The sequence below is a fragment of the Nycticebus coucang genome, chromosome 17 (assembly GCF_027406575.1).
Source record: "Nycticebus coucang isolate mNycCou1 chromosome 17, mNycCou1.pri, whole genome shotgun sequence".
NCBI lineage: Eukaryota > Metazoa > Chordata > Mammalia > Primates > Lorisidae > Nycticebus > Nycticebus coucang.
In genome coordinates, this window is record NC_069796.1 from 41,902,081 (window position 1) to 41,921,495 (window position 19,415).

The window sequence follows — 19,415 nt, forward strand, 5'->3', positions numbered from 1 at the left end:
AATTTTACTTCCAGTAAAGGAGAGCAGACAAGTGGCACCAGGACCAGGAGATAATAGACTATTTGTACCAAGCATTGGTCCCGAGAGCTAGGGAGGTGGCTGCTATAACCACAACTCCCAGTTTCCAAAGAAGAGAGACCACAGACAGAAGGTCACCTTCCTCTCTGATGCTGCCACCTCCACCTTTGCCTATTGGAATGTGTCAGACAGGCTATCCTAAGACAGGGATTTGAGCCATTAAGAGCTTTTGGATCTCAAAACAGAAGTGGCTATGGATATTCTAGACTTTCAGGCACCAGATATGGGAAGTAACTAAGGTTTTTAGGATTTAACTTATGAATTACCATATAACCCATTCCTAAGCCTTCTTACCCTGTCCTACTCTTAGGTATTTATTTACATAAGAGATGAAAATGTAGGCCACACAATGACCTGTATGCAAATGTTTATAGCAGCTTTTTTCATAACAGCCAAGATTGAAAACAGTCCAAATGTCCATCAACTAGTGAATGGATAAACAAATTATGGCATATCCAAAACATTAAATACTACTCAGTAATAAAAGGGTTGAAGTACTGGTACATGTAACAACATGGGTGGATTTCAAAAGTATTATGTTATGTGAAAGTGGATGCTGGGTGCTAGAGGTTGGAAGGAGAGGATTGAATATAATGGAGTGGTGGAAATTACCTACATCTTGATTGTGTGGTGGTTACACGATTGTATATGGCGGTCAGAAATCATAGAAGTCAACATTTTAGAAATGGTAAGCATACTTCAATAAACTTGGCTTACACATAAAAGGGTTCACAATTTTCCTCCTCATTAAAAAGGACATTAAAACAATGAAAACTTTTTTTAACCTATCCACTGGGCTAAGATCAAAGCATTTGATTCTGTGTTTCTGTCAAGGGCAGGAGAATGTGATAGGTGGTAGCCCTCTGACCCCTTAAATCTTTGAGGGATATGCACATACCCTTTGACTCAGAAATTCCACTTTCAGGAATTATTTTTACAGGTAAGATATGTGCAAAGAAACAGTAGTTTTATATTGTTTATCATAGCAAAACCCAAGAATCAACTTTAATTTCTAATAAGGGACACTGAATTAACTATGGTACATATACACACACACAGAATAAATAGATATAGAGGTATGACAATTAAGTTCGTGAACTCATTCTAGAAAAAGAACTACGTACTTCATTGCTGAGTGTTGCTATGGTCACCTTCGAAGTACTCCCCTTGAGACACCATGCAGTGATGCCAGCTTCTAGTCCATCCTTCAAAGCAATTTTGGAATTCTTTTTCTGGAATGACCATTAGTTTTAGTTGTATGGCACACAAAAACACTCAACGACAATAATGAAAGCCTCTCAGCAAGACACTGCCACGTGTCGACACAAACATAGCTGTGAGGTACTGATAGACCAAGGTTATGAAACCTTATTGAGTGGTTTGTACAGTGGGGCCACTGGAAGCGTGCATTGGTAAGTTCATGAACTTAATTGTCAGACCTTTGTATGATGACAGCTCTGGTCATTTCTGTTCATTCCAGAAAAAAGAATTTCAAAAATGCTTTGAAGGGTAGACCAGGTGCTCGGTGTGTAACTTCCCAAAGGGAGTACTTCCAAGGTGACCATAATGATATTTAGCAATGAGGTAGGTATCACTTCTTCTAGGATAAGTTTGTGAACTTAATTGTCAGACCTCATATATTTACGTGCTGATATGGAACAGTTTCTTAGGATATTGTTAAGTGAGGCTGGGCATAGTGGCTCACTCACGCCTGTAATCCTAGCACTCTGGGCAACTGAGGTAGGTACATCGCCTGAGCTCATGGGTTTGAGCAAGAGTGAGACCCTGTCTCTGCTGAAAATAGAAAAAAGTAGTCAGGTGTTATGGTGGGCACCTATAGTCCCAGCTACTTGGGGGAGGCTGAGGCAGGAGGATTGTTTGAGCCCAAAAGTACGAGGTTGCTGTGAGCTATGATGCCGCAGCTCTCTAGGACCACAGAGTGAGAAACTGTCTCAAACAACAACAACAAGGTATTGTTAAGTGAAAGTGGTAATGCACAGAATAACTTACATAATGTGCTCTTCTTTTTGTTTTTAGAAAGGTATATGTATTCATATGTGTGCCTGTGTATCTGCAGGCTGTTAGAGATGGGCTACACACAAAAAAAAAACTGGCATTAGCAGTTGCCTTTACCATAGGAAAGGCTTACCTTTGAATGTTTGTCTGTTTTTTAGATTCTTTTTGACATGTGCCTATATTAACAATACCAGTTAAAGAGGAACAAAATTAATTTGCATCTATTATAATGTATTATTAGGAAATTCAAGAGTAGGTTGGTAACTTTGCTAATCATTTCCTCCAAAATGTCCTTCACTACCTTTGTAGGCAACATGATAGCAGACTCTGCGGTCCCTAGGACCGACTGAGTTGGACTTTGTAAAACCACCTTCCTTTATAACCATCGCTTCCAGTCTGTGCCTCCTAATTTTCTGCATTCATGTGGCAGTAGGTTGAGGAGATTATGCTCTTCTCACTTCCCCCACATGGTGCCTTTTTGTATACTGGGCTGCTCCTCTCATTTAGATCCATTTTACTAAGCACACAGTGGTTAGGGGCCACGGTGGAGAGATACAGAGCATTGTACGTGATGTCTGTGCCACATATCCTCAGGCCACCAGGAAGCTTCTGTAAGTGAGGGAGCATCAGGAGGGAGGTGTGGAAATTGGCAGCCCTGGCTGAAAATGGGGTAGCTTGGGAGGCTGTATTCAATTTAGTTGGGATATTAAATGAATTAAAATGAGCCTTGCCTCATCTGTGCTATAAAAAGCCCTTTAGCCTGGCTGTAATTTGACTCTCTTCTCTATAATGTTACGCAATATTCCTATGGTTACAGAGCCTGAATAAGTGGAAGCTAATCATTAGTTTGCTAAATGTGGTTCATGGAACAGTTCACAACTCCCAGACTTGCCAACTGCTGCTTGTTTAGTTTCATGTTCGCCCTTCTTGGGTAGAAGTTAGTTTATTCCTCAGAAAAATGTACAGTAACGTTTGTCTCACATCCAGGAGCTGGGCAGCGTGGCAGCTCTCCATGGGTGTTGGGTTAGGAAGGAAGAAAGGTCATGCTAAGCAAAGTTTTCTGATTCATACACTTCTTTAGGGTATGAAAGATTTCAAAGCAGGGAATTAAAGCCGTAGAACTTTGGGGTATTAGGGATGTCAAATTTTGTGAATTCTTCAGAAATTTACTGTGATAGAACTCTATGGATTATACCATTCTGTGGCCCCAGAAATTAAATTATGCTCTTTAGATTTTTTTCTCATTTGTTTCATGTGATATGAAAAACTTCATTATTGCCTAAGGTCACCTGCAAACATCACACAGGTGCTTTGCTTTGAGGAGCCACACGGTTAGGAGTTGGGATCCTTCCTTCTCTCGTCTCCCAGGGTATATATGCTCAAGGGAGTATACACAGAGCCGTAGGTACCAGCTGGGCTTATGCCCCTACGTAAGTCCTTAAGCCGTTCCTACGAGGATGAAAGTGGCCTCTTCCTACGAGGATGAAAGTGGGTTCTTTCCCAGTAAATAGAAAATGTACTGTGTCCACCTATGACTCATTCTCCTTTTCCAGCTGACAGGCTATATGCCTGCCCGGCAAGAGGAATCTTTTTCTTAGTTGATGTCCCAGAATGCCTGTTGGAGACTGTCCATAAAGAGACAGTTCAGTGATGTCTCTCTACCTGGTGTATCTATCTATGCTTTAGATCTCTTTGCATTGTTTAAAAAAAGAAGAAAAAAAAAACCCAACAGCCAGAAAACCTGACCTAACCTGGCTTAAAAAGAAAAAAAGGAATTTATATCTCACATGAGTAAGAAGGTATGGCCAAATGCCAGGGCTGAGGACCCACCATCTCCCAAGGTTTGTTGAACTCACTTTCAGGTTCTAACTGGTGGCAGCTGGCAGTCACAGAACCTCCCAGGTGCAAGCCCAGCAAATAGGAAATGTCATTTCTCCGGTCTCCTGGAAAAGTCCTGAAGTTCACTCAGATGAGGCTGGTTTAGGTCTTGGGCCATCCCTCAGCTGGTTACTAGGTCCACAGAGATGATATACTTTTTATCAGCCTTTCCTCAATCTCATTCCCCACCCCTGGAAGGAGCAGGAAAAGGGAAGCTCTTCAACTGAAAATGAAGCCCTGCACAGAACGAAAAGGGAATGGGAGCTGGTGGGCACAGAACCAGTCTTCAGCCAACATGAGGAAGCTGAATTCTCCCTTAAAGGGACAGAAAGGCTCCACTGTCCTCCCTCCAGTTTGCATGTGACCTGACCCACCACACCAGGGAGAAGATGGGCTTTTGTTAAGCAGTTCATACTCCCCCACCTCTGCCTCTTATTCTTACCTTCCTTCTTGCTACTCTGGGAGGCTGTGAGAATGATCTCTATTCTTTTAAACACACACTCATGTAAAACACATGCATTTGTTTAAAAGTCTATGCAAGAGCAGCTAAAAGAAGAAATTATGAGGAGCCAATATAATTATGTGGTTCTCATTATATACATCTGAGTTTCAGGCAGTTTTTAAAAAATTATAAAAGTAATGGAATAAAATCATCGTATAGAAAATATAAAACCACAATTCCACCACTCTAACCCAACCACTATTTTAATTTTAGAGTATTTCCTTTCAGCTTCTGTTCATATGAATTTCTCACTAACTTTTATATCTTGGTATTTTTTGTTTTTTTGTTTTTACTCAATATAACCATTTTCCATTTTGCTTTATGGTAATTGTTATTAATAGCAGATATTCCATCAGGTAGACATGCTATAATTCACTTAATCTTTCTTCTATTATCAGACATTTAAGCTGTCTTCGTTTTGTTTTTTTCTAATGTTATAAAGAATAGTATGTGCTGAACATTTCTGGAATCTGTAACTTTTCTCATGTTTTATCTTATTTCCTGAGATTAGATTGTGAGAAATGGGATTACGGATTCAGGGGATATAAACATTTTTAAGACCCTTAATACATATTGCCAAATTGCTTCTCAAAACTATTGCCTTTATCTTACTGCCTCCCGCAGTTTATGAGAGGATCAGTTTCACTGCATTCTTACTGGCAATAGATATTTGGATTTTTAAACATTTTCCAGAAGTTAATACGTAAAAATATGTGTCATTTTTGTTTTAATTTGTATTTCCCCGGTTACTGAGAAGGTTGGATGCTTTTATGTGTGTATGTTTATTAGCTACTTTTTATTCTCTGCCTTATGCATTATCTTTTTCTTCTTTTTAGACCCCAAGACAGCTTCTGAGACAGAAATAGATATCTGTGCTGACTGGGAGATAAAGACCATCACTAGTGCTCTGAAGACCTACCTAAGGTAGGGACTTTCCATTTGCAGGGCAAGGTGCCAGCTAGTTATCATGCAATCAGGAAGAAAGCAGTTTTATTTTCAGCCTCCAGAGAGTGTTGGGTGGGTGTTTGAGATGTGGAAACAGCTTCTGTGTGGGTGCATTTAGCTCAGCTGGTCAAACCAATTGTAAATCGTCTGTAATTGATGGGTTGTCATTGTGCAAGGGTGACATGAATGATCTGGGAAACTTTGCTCCTGAAGAAAAAAGCACTATGATAATTAGCCTCAAACAGAACCTAAAATCTGATCTTCCCTGACATCCCTAAATAATCTGTTAAGAAAACCAGGAATCCTGTATCACATTTTTTGAGAATACCTGAGTATATACCCTCTGTACTTTGCTAATTTTGTGTATTATATAGAGTAGTTGCTGATACTGTTCCTTAAAAATGAGAGTTGAATGAAATTCCTTTTTGATTCTTCTCATTTAGATTAGAAAACATTACCTTCCCATAGGGACTATTTTCCTTGTGTTCATATTTATGGTATTACTGCTACCTCTCTACCCCTCCAATTTGGTTATTAAGAGGTAGGTCATTGACCTGCAGCCTGAATGTCAGTGTCATCAATAGACTGAAATTTCTGCTGGCCTTGAGGGACAGGAATGTTGTAGTTTTCTTACATGGATGGGTCATATCTAGTCTTGAATAGAAAGGAGACCTGTGATCAGGAATTGCATAAGCCTTTGTGCAGGTTTGGTGAAGATGAACTTGGCTGGAAAGCAAAGGAGGAAGGCCACACACAGAAAAGGAATTGATGATGCAAGTTTTATTGGCTATTGGGGAATTGAAGGCAAGAGTGAGATGTAATGTAAATGTTTACTAAGAGGTTAATTAAGGGATCCACCGAGAGTAAAATCTCAGCCAAGAATAATGTACAGTTTGTTACGAAGTTATTTGAACTATCAGGAAAAACTCAAGTTTGTAGTTAAAACATATTCATATGCCAGCAGTTTAAAATTTGCTTGTATCATATTTAATGTTGGGGGTTCTAGCCCTCTGGCATTCTGGAACAACACTCCTTAGTGAGTTCACCATGAGCGCACCTACAAAAGTCTCTCCAAGTGTTTCTAGATGAACCGACTCTGACAGCATGCTGCCGGGAAGATGAGTTTAAGCTCAGGTAATTGCAGACATGTACTGAGTCGCCTGTTTCTCAGACACATCTTAAAATGCTCTTGTTGATGGGTGAGTCACTGACTGAAAAGGAAATCTCTTGGGTTGTGCTAGACTTTTGCATTAGCACTCTATTAGTCGTGACTGTGAAACATGATTGTGCCCATATCCTTAAAAAAGAGAGAGAATGAAAATGTCTGGTGATATGGCAGAACTCTTTCAATAGGGAAACCAAGTTGCAGTTGTTCCTCTGTGATCTTTGTCTTTGAGAAATGTAATGTAGTTTGGCAGTCACTAAGCTGCTATTTAGAGACCATATAATTATTTTATTATTAAGCTGACTACCCTATACTCTTTTATTCCAGAATGCTTCCAGGACCACTCATGATGTACCAGTTTCAAAGAAGTTTCATCAAAGCAGCAAGTAAGTCTTTTTTTGTCTCAGTGCTAAGGGAAAGAGAATAGAGTTTGCTATTTCAAAGAACAGTCAGTATCCCAAAATAAATATTACCTAACCCTTCACATTCTACATGTAAACTGGCCATATAACATGCTCATGAGATTCTGACACAGAATAAAAAGGAGGATTGCTAAGGGTCTTGCTACCATGTTGAATTTACAGCAGAGGAGAGAAACTTCACAAATGTTTTCTTCGGGAGGAGAGGGATGATGGGGGAAGCAGAAGAAAAAAGCAAGCTTGCCTTTCTAGTTTTGATTACTGGAGTCCTAACTTCTTGGGTTTTTTTTACAGCCTTTGAGTAGCATTTTGCAGAATGAATCAGACATTGCACATTACCTAAATTGAGCATTGGAAATGTTTCCCTGAATATGACACCATTTATATAACTTCACAGTCCTCTTTCCATCATGTCTTCCATTTACAGCTTCAGATTATTCTTCAGCTATATCATCCAGGTCCCTAGTGTCATATTACTGGTATTAAAATACGTAGGGATTAGGTGCAAGCTACCCTTAGTATCCTGGAATCTGTCTACGTGGGGCAGGCCTTCCATAAGGGGACAGAAAGATTCTCTATCAGATTTAAATCTGGCATGAGTCTTCACAGTATTATCATGTTGATGGCTTGTGCCTCTCCCTGGTTCCTTTCAGCCTTTATAGTTTGTTTACCCAGATAGCTACTACTGGCCTAATTTCGTAGCACCTGATGTTCTGGTGGCTTTACCTACCCATAGTTTTCTCTTAAAACAGGGAGGAAAAAGACATGAGAGAGAGCGAGCGAGCTAGGAGTGAAGAAGGTATTCATGTGATTTTTTTCTCAGAGAAATTGCAAACCCATAGCAACCATTCTCTAATTAAACCTCACATCAGTCCTATAAATAGGTGTGATGAGTACCATCAATCTATTTGCCAGAGAAACAAAGCCATTTACCCAAGTTCAACCAAGAGAAGGTAGTAAGATTTAGGGTACAGGTTGGCAGAAAGATTTAACTATTTTATCTGCCATTGCTTGCTTTCTGCCAGGTTGGTTGTCATATGTGACTTGAGAATAATGGGCATTTCTTCTGATTTCCCTCATGCTGTCTAAAGGTGCTATTTTGATACTTGAGACCCTTGCAATGTTGTTCATGTACGATTTGTTTATCACTTTACGAGTGCATAAAGTTCCTTCCTTCCTTGAAACAGAGTCATCTCTTGAGGGAGCCAGCTGCTCCTGAACTTAATTCTGTTCTGAGTGTGCAGTCGACTGGTTGCATTTCTTCACGTTATCATCTTGGCTTGAATGTTTTGATGGTAGTTTTTATGGTGAACCCTGTTCCAGAAAGCACCATTAAAAGGACTTTTAGTCATGCCAGTCAGACAGTATGCACGCAATACAGGGTCATAAATCTTTGCGAAATCCTTGGTCTGTTAGTGCCTTGTCTTGGATTTCTCTTGATTATTCATCTCGTAAAGTGGTTCAGCTGTGACACTGATAAAATATTGCCTCCCTCCCTTCACAGAGCTGGAGAACCAGGAATCTCGGATATCTGAAATCCACAGCCTCATTCATCGGCTCCCAGAGAAAAATCGGCAGATGTTACAGCTGCTCATGAACCACTTGGCAAAGTAGGTTTAAGACCAATTGTGGCCCTTTTCTCACCCCAGAAATTTTTTATCTTAGCAGCAGGAAAGCTTGTCTCGGTTCTCCTTATGTGTGCTGCTCCCACTATTGCATCAGGGATGCTGGAGGCTTAGGAAAGAAATGTGTGAAATGTTAACCTCAATGGAGAACAGCAGCACTGCCAGATGGCCTCCGCACAGGAGGCCAGGGAAGTGCCCGTGTGACCAGGTCACCAGATGGAGTCACACGTTCTCATGACGATCAAGGGCAAACACGAGTGTGTTGTGAGTTTACGGAACTCAGCTTAAAATAAGGAGGCCTGGATTCTAGAGCTGACTCTGTTCATAACAAGGCATTTAATCAGCCCTGGACAACCCCCCTAAAGCTTCTAGTCTTGGTTTCTTCATATATCATATATGGATAATAGACCCCCACTTTATCTACAGGGTCCTTGATTTTCAAGGTTACATGTATTAAAGCCTTTGAAGAAGTGTAAAGAAGAAGGGATTATTTTTGGCAAATGTTCATTTGCCTTCTGAGATAATCAAAGCATTCAGTAGGGGTCTGATTTTCCTGCTAGGAGTGTTTATACTCTTGGAATGGCTTTCGATTTTTGTGTATTTAACTATTGCCTGACCCTTTTGAATGGCTTTGCTGACTTCCTTGCTGTTTCAGTCACGACTTGTGTGTTCTAACCTTTCCTTGACTTTGATGGTATGTTCTTGATTGCACAGTGGAGCACAAGAAAGGCATGTGAGTGTAATAGTTAACCTAAATCATTAAGTCGTCCATTCTCCTGAACTGAAGTTATAGATTTAGCTCTTCCTTCCACTTTGCTCGTACTATTAAGTTATTTCTTTGGGATAAGTTGATATTCTTCTGAAGGAAATTGTGGTGGTTGGTTTTCATATTTCTGTTCAGTGCTTAATATCACCTTTGGGGGAGAGAATGTTTATATACGGTAAAGATTTCCATAATTTCCTCATTTTCATTAAGAAATAAGAATGCTTTGTGTGTTGATGTGAAGCAGCTGGGCAGAGCCATGGTTGTTCCTTTATTGACCAATTGTTTTTTTTGCCTGGTCATATCAGAATTGCATGCTCAGGAATAGTTAAGTAACATGGTGGAGAACAAGTATATAGGAAAAGAACGCCCTCCCCCCAAACGTCAAAGAAGCCCGATGAAATGTGTTTGAAGTAACGGGAGCTGGGCTTTCCAAAGTAACTCCAGATGCTATGAGATGACAGTTCAGTATCTGTACCACAAAACCAAGAGTGAGGAATTTGTTAAACAAAAATGCTGGTTTAGACATTAGTTGTAAAACTCTGCACTCTCAAAGGCAAGCCCCCAAACGTGGGAGGCTCCAGGTATACATGCCAGCCAACTGTACGTGGGGAGGCTCCTGACTGCTTTGTGGCCTTTGGGGCTTATGGAGGCCTTTCAGACCTGGTGGGAGCAGCTAGAGAAGGGTTGGGAACCAGCTGAACCCAGTGGATCTTTTCAAGGAAAGCTTAAGTTGTTCGAGAGAGACCAAGAGTCAATAGTGATCCAGAGAGCCATTATTACATTTTTTTTTTTTCATTTTTAAATTGCCCTGAGGATTGTTAGGACTTTTTAAGTAGTCCTAACAAGTTGTTTTGCTTTTTAAGTAAACGAAACATACAAAAACCCCTTAAGGTAGATCTCGAACAGTTGAGCCTATAGATGGCTTTCTCCTTTTCTCATCCTTTCTGACCCCAATCCTGTTGTGTTCAGTCCATCCTTGTTCCTAACCTAAGGAGCAGTACAACTAGAGAGTGCAGCTTACAGCTGTGACCTTGACTTTTGCCTTCTAACTAACTTAAACCAGTTGTGTTGCTGGAGTTATTTATTTCGTAGCATTTCTGGAGCATAATGTCTCGTCTTTGAAACTCGAGGATGATTTTCTTCGGTTTTATGACATGTCTCATTTAATCCTTAGGAAGTTTATGTAGAGACAAGTATACGTGCCATAAAGGGAGCTGGTCAGAGCTAGTATTAGAACACTCATACTCAAGTTCTCAGCATTCTGTGTTCTTGGACTCTCAAGTCTCTAGATTAAAATATCCTTGAAGTATGTATAAATGAGCATTGTTGAATCCTGTAAAGAGTATTTATTCAGGTCTGAAAAAAATTCTTTGGCACCCAGAGGAGTTCTAAGATTCCACTTAAACTCTGTTCTCATTTACAGCACTGTCCTTATTTTAAAATCGAGCAGTAAGGGAAAGTTAACTTGGGACAAGAGGCTTGTCTAATTCCAGTTTTCTCAGGTTTTGACTTACCCTAGGATATCGCCTGAGCTATTGTTCCTCTGGGCCACTTACTTAATGGTCAGCTTCCTTCCTAAGTTTTGGTTTCAGGGCTGATTCTGCTGGAAACCCAGTGTTTACTTCTCTCATTACCTACTGTTTGCCTTATGCATCTCAGGATTCTGGTTCAAAGGCAAGACATTTTGTATTGTGTATTTTTTAAAGTATTCTTTTCAAACATTTTCCTAAATTGTTTTCCTTTAGTTCTGGTGAGAGAGTTGGGGTATTTTGTATTTAATTCCAAATAAAAATGCATTCAAAGAGGAAAAAAACATCTTGAAGGGAATGGATAAAAACTCCAAACCTCTAAGCAAATGATTACTAGGGTACATTCAAATCAGAGATGTTGGGTTTCTTTCAGACCTCAGAGGGAACATAAAAATTATAGGAAACCATGCACATATTTTTGTAGTTCCAGCTTAAATATACTATGATAATTAGATGTTTTCTACTTAGATCTTAGAATCCAATACACAGTCAGTCTGGAGTTGTGTGCCTCAAAGCATGGTTTCAGATCACCTGGGGTGCTTGTTTACATGGACGGTTCTGGGCCCCAGTGTGGGTCTACCGAATCAAGCCCTCTGCCCGGGCATACACATTTCTTATTTTTCCTGTGTAATTATTATGTCAAAAGTCTTTTAAGAACTACTGGCCTAGAGAATGGGTTAATGCAAGGATTTTCTAGGAGAAAGGAATATTGAGAGGAAAATGAATGGGAATTTAGAAGGGTATTAGAGACAGGGAGGAGAAGCTCAAAGCAGTGAATTCAAAAGGGGGATGTTGTCACGATTAAATTAGTAAAGAAAAATTTAGTTTTGATTTTCTAAGTCTTTACAGTTTGACTTTATGGTATACTTAGTTTTCAGCAAATGATTTTGTTTATTTGTTTTAAAATCATGTATAAGGCATTTTTAATCATGAAGACAATCATTCCCAGCTTGCTGTGGATTCTTGCACAAGTTAATCTACGTTTTTGAGCCTCAGTTTTTGTGTTTCCCTTGAATCATGTGATTCTGTGTTTTCATGGGTGGGGACAAGAAAAAAAAAATCCCAATCTGATAATTGGAGAAGGAAATAAGAGTAGATGAGTAATAAAGACTCATTTCATGGTAGTTTCATAATGTTTACATATTATGATGACTCCAAGTATGTTGTATATCCCCTCACATACCATTCATAGTGGCTCATCCTAACTTTATTACAGTGTTTATGCTGTGAGGGAGGATTTCAAAGGACTGCATACATCCAGAATAGCTATTAAAAATACATTTTCACAGCTGGTTTTCCCAAAACACTTATTGAGAAATAAATCTTAGTCTCTTTCCTTTTTTGGAGCAGCCATTCACTTTGTTACAAGGGTGTTTTGGAGAGGTAGAGCACTGGCTTGCCTCTCCAAAGAGGTTTTATATCTTTTAGGATGCTTTTGGCTGCAAGAAACAGAAAATCCGATTCAAAATGGCTTAAACAACCAGGAGATCTGTTGTGTCATTACACAAAATCAATGCAGAGAGTTGGTGAATTTCTCGACTCAGGAGGGACTCAGGCTGTTTCCATGTTCCTGCTCCACCAGGCTCATTGTGTTGGCCAGCTCTTCTCAGGGCCACCAGATGTTACACTGTGCCCTTGCACATTATCCAGAGGCAGAAAAGGCATTATTTTTTTCTGAGTCTCATTTTAAGAGCTATGATGATGCTTTTCCCAGACATTCTCCAGTACACTTTGTATCATATCTCATTGGTCCAAAATAGTCACTGGGAAGGGGAAGGGTACCACCATAGTTATTTTACACCAAACAGGATTTATCTGTGCCACCTGTGGGAGGCTTGGATGTCAGAAGGAAAGCAGAGTTTTGAGTAGGCCGCCCACGGTGTCTACTTCAAGGAGTCTTGGTAAATAACATTCAACAGAGAGCTTTAAGTCTGTTGAATGATCTTTGCATGGTCTGCTAAGTCTGTCAAGAACTACAGAACAAAAAGGCCAATTTGGGAGGGGAGATGCTTATGCAGTGTGAACATATGTACAATAAATTATAAGATTTTTGGGGAGTAGAAGGTAAGAGAGAGTAATAAAGAGGATAAGGTTGACTTTTGTACCATTGCTTCTTGCTGATTCCTTATTGTTCTTTTCATTCCCCCAATTGTCTGATGTTTATTTGATCTTCGGATACATGTTGTGACTTTCCAAAGTAGACAAAATTCTGTAGATTGCAAGGATCATGGAGGAATATTGTGGGGCAAATGCTTGGCATGCAAGTGAGACCTTATCAAACTGTGCAGACTCTCCACGGGCAGAAGTTATCAAGAGTTGAGTAGGTAGGGCTTAGCTTTTTTTTTTTTTTCTTTTCTGTGACTAGAGTCTGAGTACTACCAGGCATCCCTGCAAATCAAAAAGGACATGTTTTCTTAATGAACTAGAAACAGTGAATTGGGTTCATGGGCAAATGCCTGTGGTTATAAGTAAAGTTATTGCCAACACTTGGTACCGAGGAGGATGAGCCCTGGTGGTTAAGTAGCATTCCTTGAAGTTCTTTAGAGGGTTCCAAAGATAAAGAAGTGGACATTGATACTTGGTATTACGTATATCTGACAGATACTCTGATATTTCTTCTTTCTCCACCCCGAGTCTAGAAGATAAGATGTAGCATAGTGGTAAGCTGTGAAACACGTGAGAAGAGCTAGTTATTTCTTTGTCATTAACTAGTCCAAACAAAATGGCTATGGAATTTTACAAAGCACATTTAAAGAAAACAGTGCTTTTGAGATGATGGCTTTCGAAGATGGAAAGCTCTCGTAAGCTTCTCTGGCTGCCTTCCCTCAGCCGTGCACCCTGGCTCCTGAACCTTTGTTCACTCTAGTAACCACCGGACACCCTGAGGCTGCCAGGGCCGAGTTGCTTGGCTGCTGAGCCACTGATGGTGTGGCCTGATTCCCCCACGGAGCCACATTGACCCCATTCTCCAGGTCTGTCTGGCTTTTCCCTCACTGACTCCCACCCTGAACTCGTAGTTCTGGGGATTGGAACCTCTTTCTGTCTCCTGAATTCATGTGCTTTTCTCTGTCTGTGTGACCAGCCCCCTATCCCAGGCTGCATGCAGAGGCCTCCTCCCGGTCGCTCTGGCTGGTCGAGCTCTGGCTCCCCTCCAGTCCACAGAGTGTGTGCTCTGCTGCCAGGGAACTTTGAAAACTGCGCATCTCAGCATGTGATTCCCCTGCTTACAAAAACTTCAAAGGCAGCTTCCCCATTGCTTTTAAGATAAAACCCTGGGAATGGCCTCCAAAGCCTTGTCTAGACTGGGTCATTTTGGAATTTGCAAGCTCATTTGTGTCTCTCATGACTGTCATCCTGCAGCTACCACCTGGCACCCAAAATTCATGGATATGTGTTGGGCAGAAGTCTGAAGAAGCTTGTGATCACTTCTCAACCATCCTCCTCCCTGCTCCATCTTTTTGCAGTTCATTTTCTCCTGTCTAGAATGGCCTCTCCCCAGACTCTGCCTGTCAAAGGCTACCTCCTGCCCTCTCACTTTCTTGAGCTTCCATAGCTTTTGCTTGTTCCTGTATTTTAGTGTGTCACATTGCACCTTGCCAGGGGGACAGTTTGCTAGGGGGTGCCTTTCACTCCTCCTGAATCTTTAGCTGCCCGTATCATGGGCGGTCTGTCTCCCTTATCCTCGTTTCTCACCCAGAAGTTGCAAACGGGACCCATAACCAGGGCAGCCCCCATGTGTATCTGGTGGTGATGTCTACACCCTGCTCTTTTACAACTTTGAGCAGGTTTCTCACACTTTTAAAAATTCATATCTCTATGCTGACAATTGTCTGGAGCTGAGGAGAAAGCTGTGCTCTGTCCCCCTGCATATGCTTGTCCTGACAGTCTTCTTGTCTCTTGCTCCTGGCCCACTTCTGTCCTCAATCTTGCCTGCCTGGCCTTGGGGTAGGCATGTGGATTTGCCACCCCTGGCCTACCCAACAGCTTATGCCAAAAAAGGGGCTTGATACTGGGTGAATCACATGAAGAGCAAGTGGAGATGGGCTGCGAGAGTTATTTCCCTGGCTAGCTCTTTTTTTCCTCCTGAAAGATTTATTATTTCTGATTGATTGAAGGACCGTAGAACAAGTGGGAAGTATTGCTTCCAGGCCGATTTATACTTACGTGTTTGGGGGCAGGGAGGAGAGTGTATTTTTTTAAGACTAAGAACGGGATTCTCAAAGGACCTTCTCCAGCTATTTTTGGCAGAGCCAAAGGAAAATCTGTTTAAAGGGACACTGCAAAGAGGACAACCACATATTTTAAAGCAAACAGGCAACTTAGCACTTTAAATTAATCGAAATACAGAAGAAGAAATCAGAGCTCAATCCTTATTTAGCCTTGCTGCCGGACTTCACTTACTTTCAGCCCAAGAATTTCTCTGTTCTATGGCTTTCCAGCCTTTGGGTTTAAGAAAGAAAAGATATAAGTTCAGTTTAAATTTTTTGCTTTAAAAAAAAAAAATCAACAAAATTTTTGAATTCAAGGAACTAAATCTTTCACGTCACAGGTAACACCCATTCTAAAAGGGGAAATACTTGACTTCAAGCTGTTATTGCTCTTAGAGCTCCTTTGATTTGGGTCTCTTCTTTGTTTTGAGTTGTTCCACTTTTATTTGGATTTATTTTTTCAAAGACTGTCCTGTTTTCTGATTCACCTTTTCCTTTTCTGAACCCTCAGAGTTCCCTCCCAAGACAGGAGGACACTGTCTTTTCCTTTCTTATTTGCTGGCTGTGTAAATTTTGGGAATATTGTATCGTAAAAGCAAGGGAGTACAATAAACATGAACATGACTTAGGCTTTGCCAACTCCTAGCAGAGCCTAGATTTCCTATGCACTGGCCCTGGAAGCAGAGTTATTAAATAGCTCTCCTGGCTAAGCAGTGGTGACTAGCTGACCCACTCACTGCTCTGGGCACTGGAGTTCTCTCTTGCTACAGCCTCCATGTTTTACATTGTGAGTGTTATCTGTGATAACCAGTCTTACCTTGACTGTTTTTTCCCCTGTTCTTCAGATCTATTGTGGTTCAAACATGATAGCTAGCAGACTTTTAGGTATACAGAGTTTATCTGTAAGGGCTGAGAGTGCAGTGGTTAAGAGAGAAGGTTCTAGCCCCGCAGCTGGTGCTCGGGACGCGCACAGACGAGCCCGGGGCCTGCAGCTGCCACCGCTGCCAGATGTATACAAAGTAATAAAAGAAAATATATCAATCGGTGCCCGCTGGGATCTGGGGCTCAGTAAGAGATGCGCAGCCTGGACCTCCGTAAGAACTGCACCACGACCACTATTGGCGCCTGCCTGGACCTCCGTAAGAGCTGCACCACGACCCCCAACCGGCGCCCTGCGCCTGCCAGGTCTCCGCATGCCATAACCAGGAACTGCGGGAGCCGCACAACCCCGTGTCCTCTCTCCTATACCCTCCCTGCCTCCACACTGGCCTGCTAGTCTGGCCAGGGACTCTGGTAGCCGCGTGCCCTCCAGAGCCCTCCCTGCCTCTGCCCAGAGACCTTCTCCTGGCCAGAGACGCTGGAGCCTTGGGCCCACTGTGCCAAAGTCACTGGGTGCCAGGCACTCCAGAACCGTGTGCACCACGCCCCGCCCAGTTGCTGGATCCGGGTGTGTCACACTCTGGAGCTGCTTCCACGACCAGAACTCCCAGGCTAGGGCAGCCCCAGAGGAGCTACACAAGGTCACTCCCTACAAAGAGCCAGCAACAATAGAGTGATCCCGCTGGGGTCTAATCTTGGAGAGACACCTCCCCAACTCAGAGGACGGCCAGAGGCAACAGTGAAAAACAATCATGAGGCGAAATCAACAGAAAAACTCTGGCAATTTGAATAATCAGAGTAGATCAACTCCTCCAAGGATCAATGGGGCAGACACAGCACAAGATCCTATACAGAAACAAATAGCTGAGATGTCAGAAATCGAATTCGGAATCTGGATAAGCAAATAAGATCGAATTAGAATTCCAAGCAGTAACCCTAAAGATATCTCAAGAATTGAACGAATTCAAAGGCCAAATGACCAAAGATTTTGACACATTGAGACAAGAAGTTGCAGCCCTCAAAGATCTGGGAAACACAGTAGAATCCCTCAGTAACAGAATGGAGCAAGCAGAAGAAAGGATTTCTGACATTGAAGACAAAGCTTTCGAACTCTCCCAAACTCTCAAAGAGGAAGAGGAATGGAGGGCAAAAACAGATTACTCTCTCAGAGAGCTCTGGGATAATTTGAAGAAAACCAATATTCGCCTTACAGGGATCTCTGAAAGCGACGAAATGGCTTCACAAGGCACAGAGTCTCTTCTCCATTAGATTATGAAAGAGAACTTTGCAGACATGCCAAGAGATTCTGAAATTCAGACAACAGACAGTTTCAGAACTCCAGCACGACTCAACCCAAATAAGATGTCCCCCAGATACATCATAATCAATTTCACTAAAGTTAATATGAAGCAGAAAATTCTGAAAGCAGCCAGACAAAAGAAAATCATCACCTACAAGGGGAAGAATATTAGAATAACTGCAGATCTCTCTGCTGAAACCTTTCAAGCTAGAAGAGGGTGGTCATCGACTTTTAATCTCCTAAAACAAAATAACTTTCAACCCAGGATCCTGTACCCAGCTAAACTGAGTTTCATTTATGATGGAGAAATTAAATACTTTAATGACATTCACATGTTGAAGAAACTTGCCATAACTAAACCAGCTCTCCAGGATATTCTCAGACCTGTCCTCCATAAAGACCAGCATAATCCTCCACCACAAAAGTAAGCCCACCAAGAAAATTTTGATCAAATTCCAATTTCCACAGTCACAAAAGGATTAAAAATGTCCACCGGACTCTCGAAAGGCTTATCAATATTCTCAATTAATGTGAATGGTTTAAATTGTCCTCTAAAGAGGCACAGGTTGGCTGACTGGATAAAAAAACTTAAGCCAGATATCTGCTGCATACGAGAATGTCATCTTAAATTAAAAGACAAATACAGACTCAAAGTTAAGGGATGGTCATCTATACTCCAGGCAAATGGAAAGCAGAAAAAAGCAGGCGTTGCAATCCTATTTGCAGACGGAATAGGCTTTAAACCAACCAAAAGGTAAGGATGGACACTTCCTATTTGTTAAAGGTAATACTCAATATGATGAGATTTCAAATATGAATATTTATGCACCCAACCAGAATGCACCTCAATTTATAAGAGAAACTCTAACAGACATGAGCAACTTGATTTCCTCCAGTTCCATAGTAGTTGGAGATATTAACAGCCCTTTAGCAGTGCTGGATAGATCCTCAAAAAAGAAGCTAAGCAAAAAAATTTTAGATTTAAACTTAACCATTCAACATCTGGACTTAACAGACAACTACAGAACATTTCATCCCAATAAAACTGAATACACATTCTTCTCATCAGCCCACGGAACATACTCCAAAATTAGCCACATCCTAGGCCAATAATCTAACCTCAGCAAATTTAAAAAAATAGAAATTATTCCTTGCATCTTCTCAGACCATCATGGAATAAAAGTCGAACTCAATAACAACAGGAATCTGCACACCCATACAAAAACATGGAAGCTAAACAACCTTATGCTGAAGGATAGATGGGTTATAGACGAGATTAAGAAGGAAATCACCAAATTTTTGGAACAAAACAACAATGAAGACACGAATTATCAGAACCTCTGGGATACTGCAAAGGCAGTTCTAAGAGGGAAATTTATAGCATTGCAAGCTTTCCTCAAGAAAATGCAAAGAGAGGAAGTTAATAATAGGACATCTCAAACAACTGGAGAAGGAAGAACACTCCAACCCCAAACCCAGCAGAAGAAAAGAAATAACCACAAGCAGAGCAGAATTAAATGAAATTGTAAACAAAAGAATTATACAACAGATCAATAAATCCAAAAGTTGGTTTTATGAAAAGATAAATAAAATAGATAAATCTTTGGCCAACCCAACCAGGAAAAAAAGAGTGAAATCTCTAATTTAATCAATCAGAAATGGTAACCATGAAATAACAACAGACCCCTCAGAAATTGAAAAAATCCTTAATGAATACTATAAGAAACTCTACTCTCAGAAATATGAAAATCTGAAAGAAATCGACCAATACCTGGAAGTACGCCACCAACCAAGACTTAGAATGAAGAGGAAATGTTGAACAGGCCTTTATCAAGTTCTGAAATAGCATCAACTATACAAAATCTCCCTAAAAAGAAAAGCCCAGGACCAGATGGCTTTACGTCAGAATTCTACCAAACCTTTAAAGAAGAACTAGTACCTATACTACTAAACCTCTTCCAAAATATAGAAAAAGAAGGAATATTGCCCAACACATTCTATGAAGCAAACATCACCTTGATCCCCAAACCAGGGAAAGACCCCACAAGAAAAGAAAATTATAGACCAATATCACTAATGAAAAGTGATGCTAAAATACTCAATAA

General features: G+C 40.9%; 1 protein-coding gene across 7 annotated transcripts in view; it reads left to right on the plus strand.

The window, feature by feature from the left end:
* Window positions 1–19,415, plus strand: part of ARHGAP26 (Rho GTPase activating protein 26) — a 464,813-nt gene that overhangs the window by 294,036 nt on the left and 151,362 nt on the right. For all 7 annotated transcript variants that reach the window (XR_008375228.1, XM_053566649.1, XM_053566650.1 and 4 more), the window contains 3 exons: window positions 5,311–5,398; window positions 6,912–6,970; window positions 8,508–8,613. Coding sequence is in view for 6 of the 7 variants with exons in the window: in XM_053566649.1 (XP_053422624.1) it covers window positions 5,311–5,398; window positions 6,912–6,970; window positions 8,508–8,613 (253 nt within the window). In the remaining variant the exon portion in view is untranslated. The remainder of the gene's footprint in view (window positions 1–5,310; window positions 5,399–6,911; window positions 6,971–8,507; window positions 8,614–19,415) is intronic.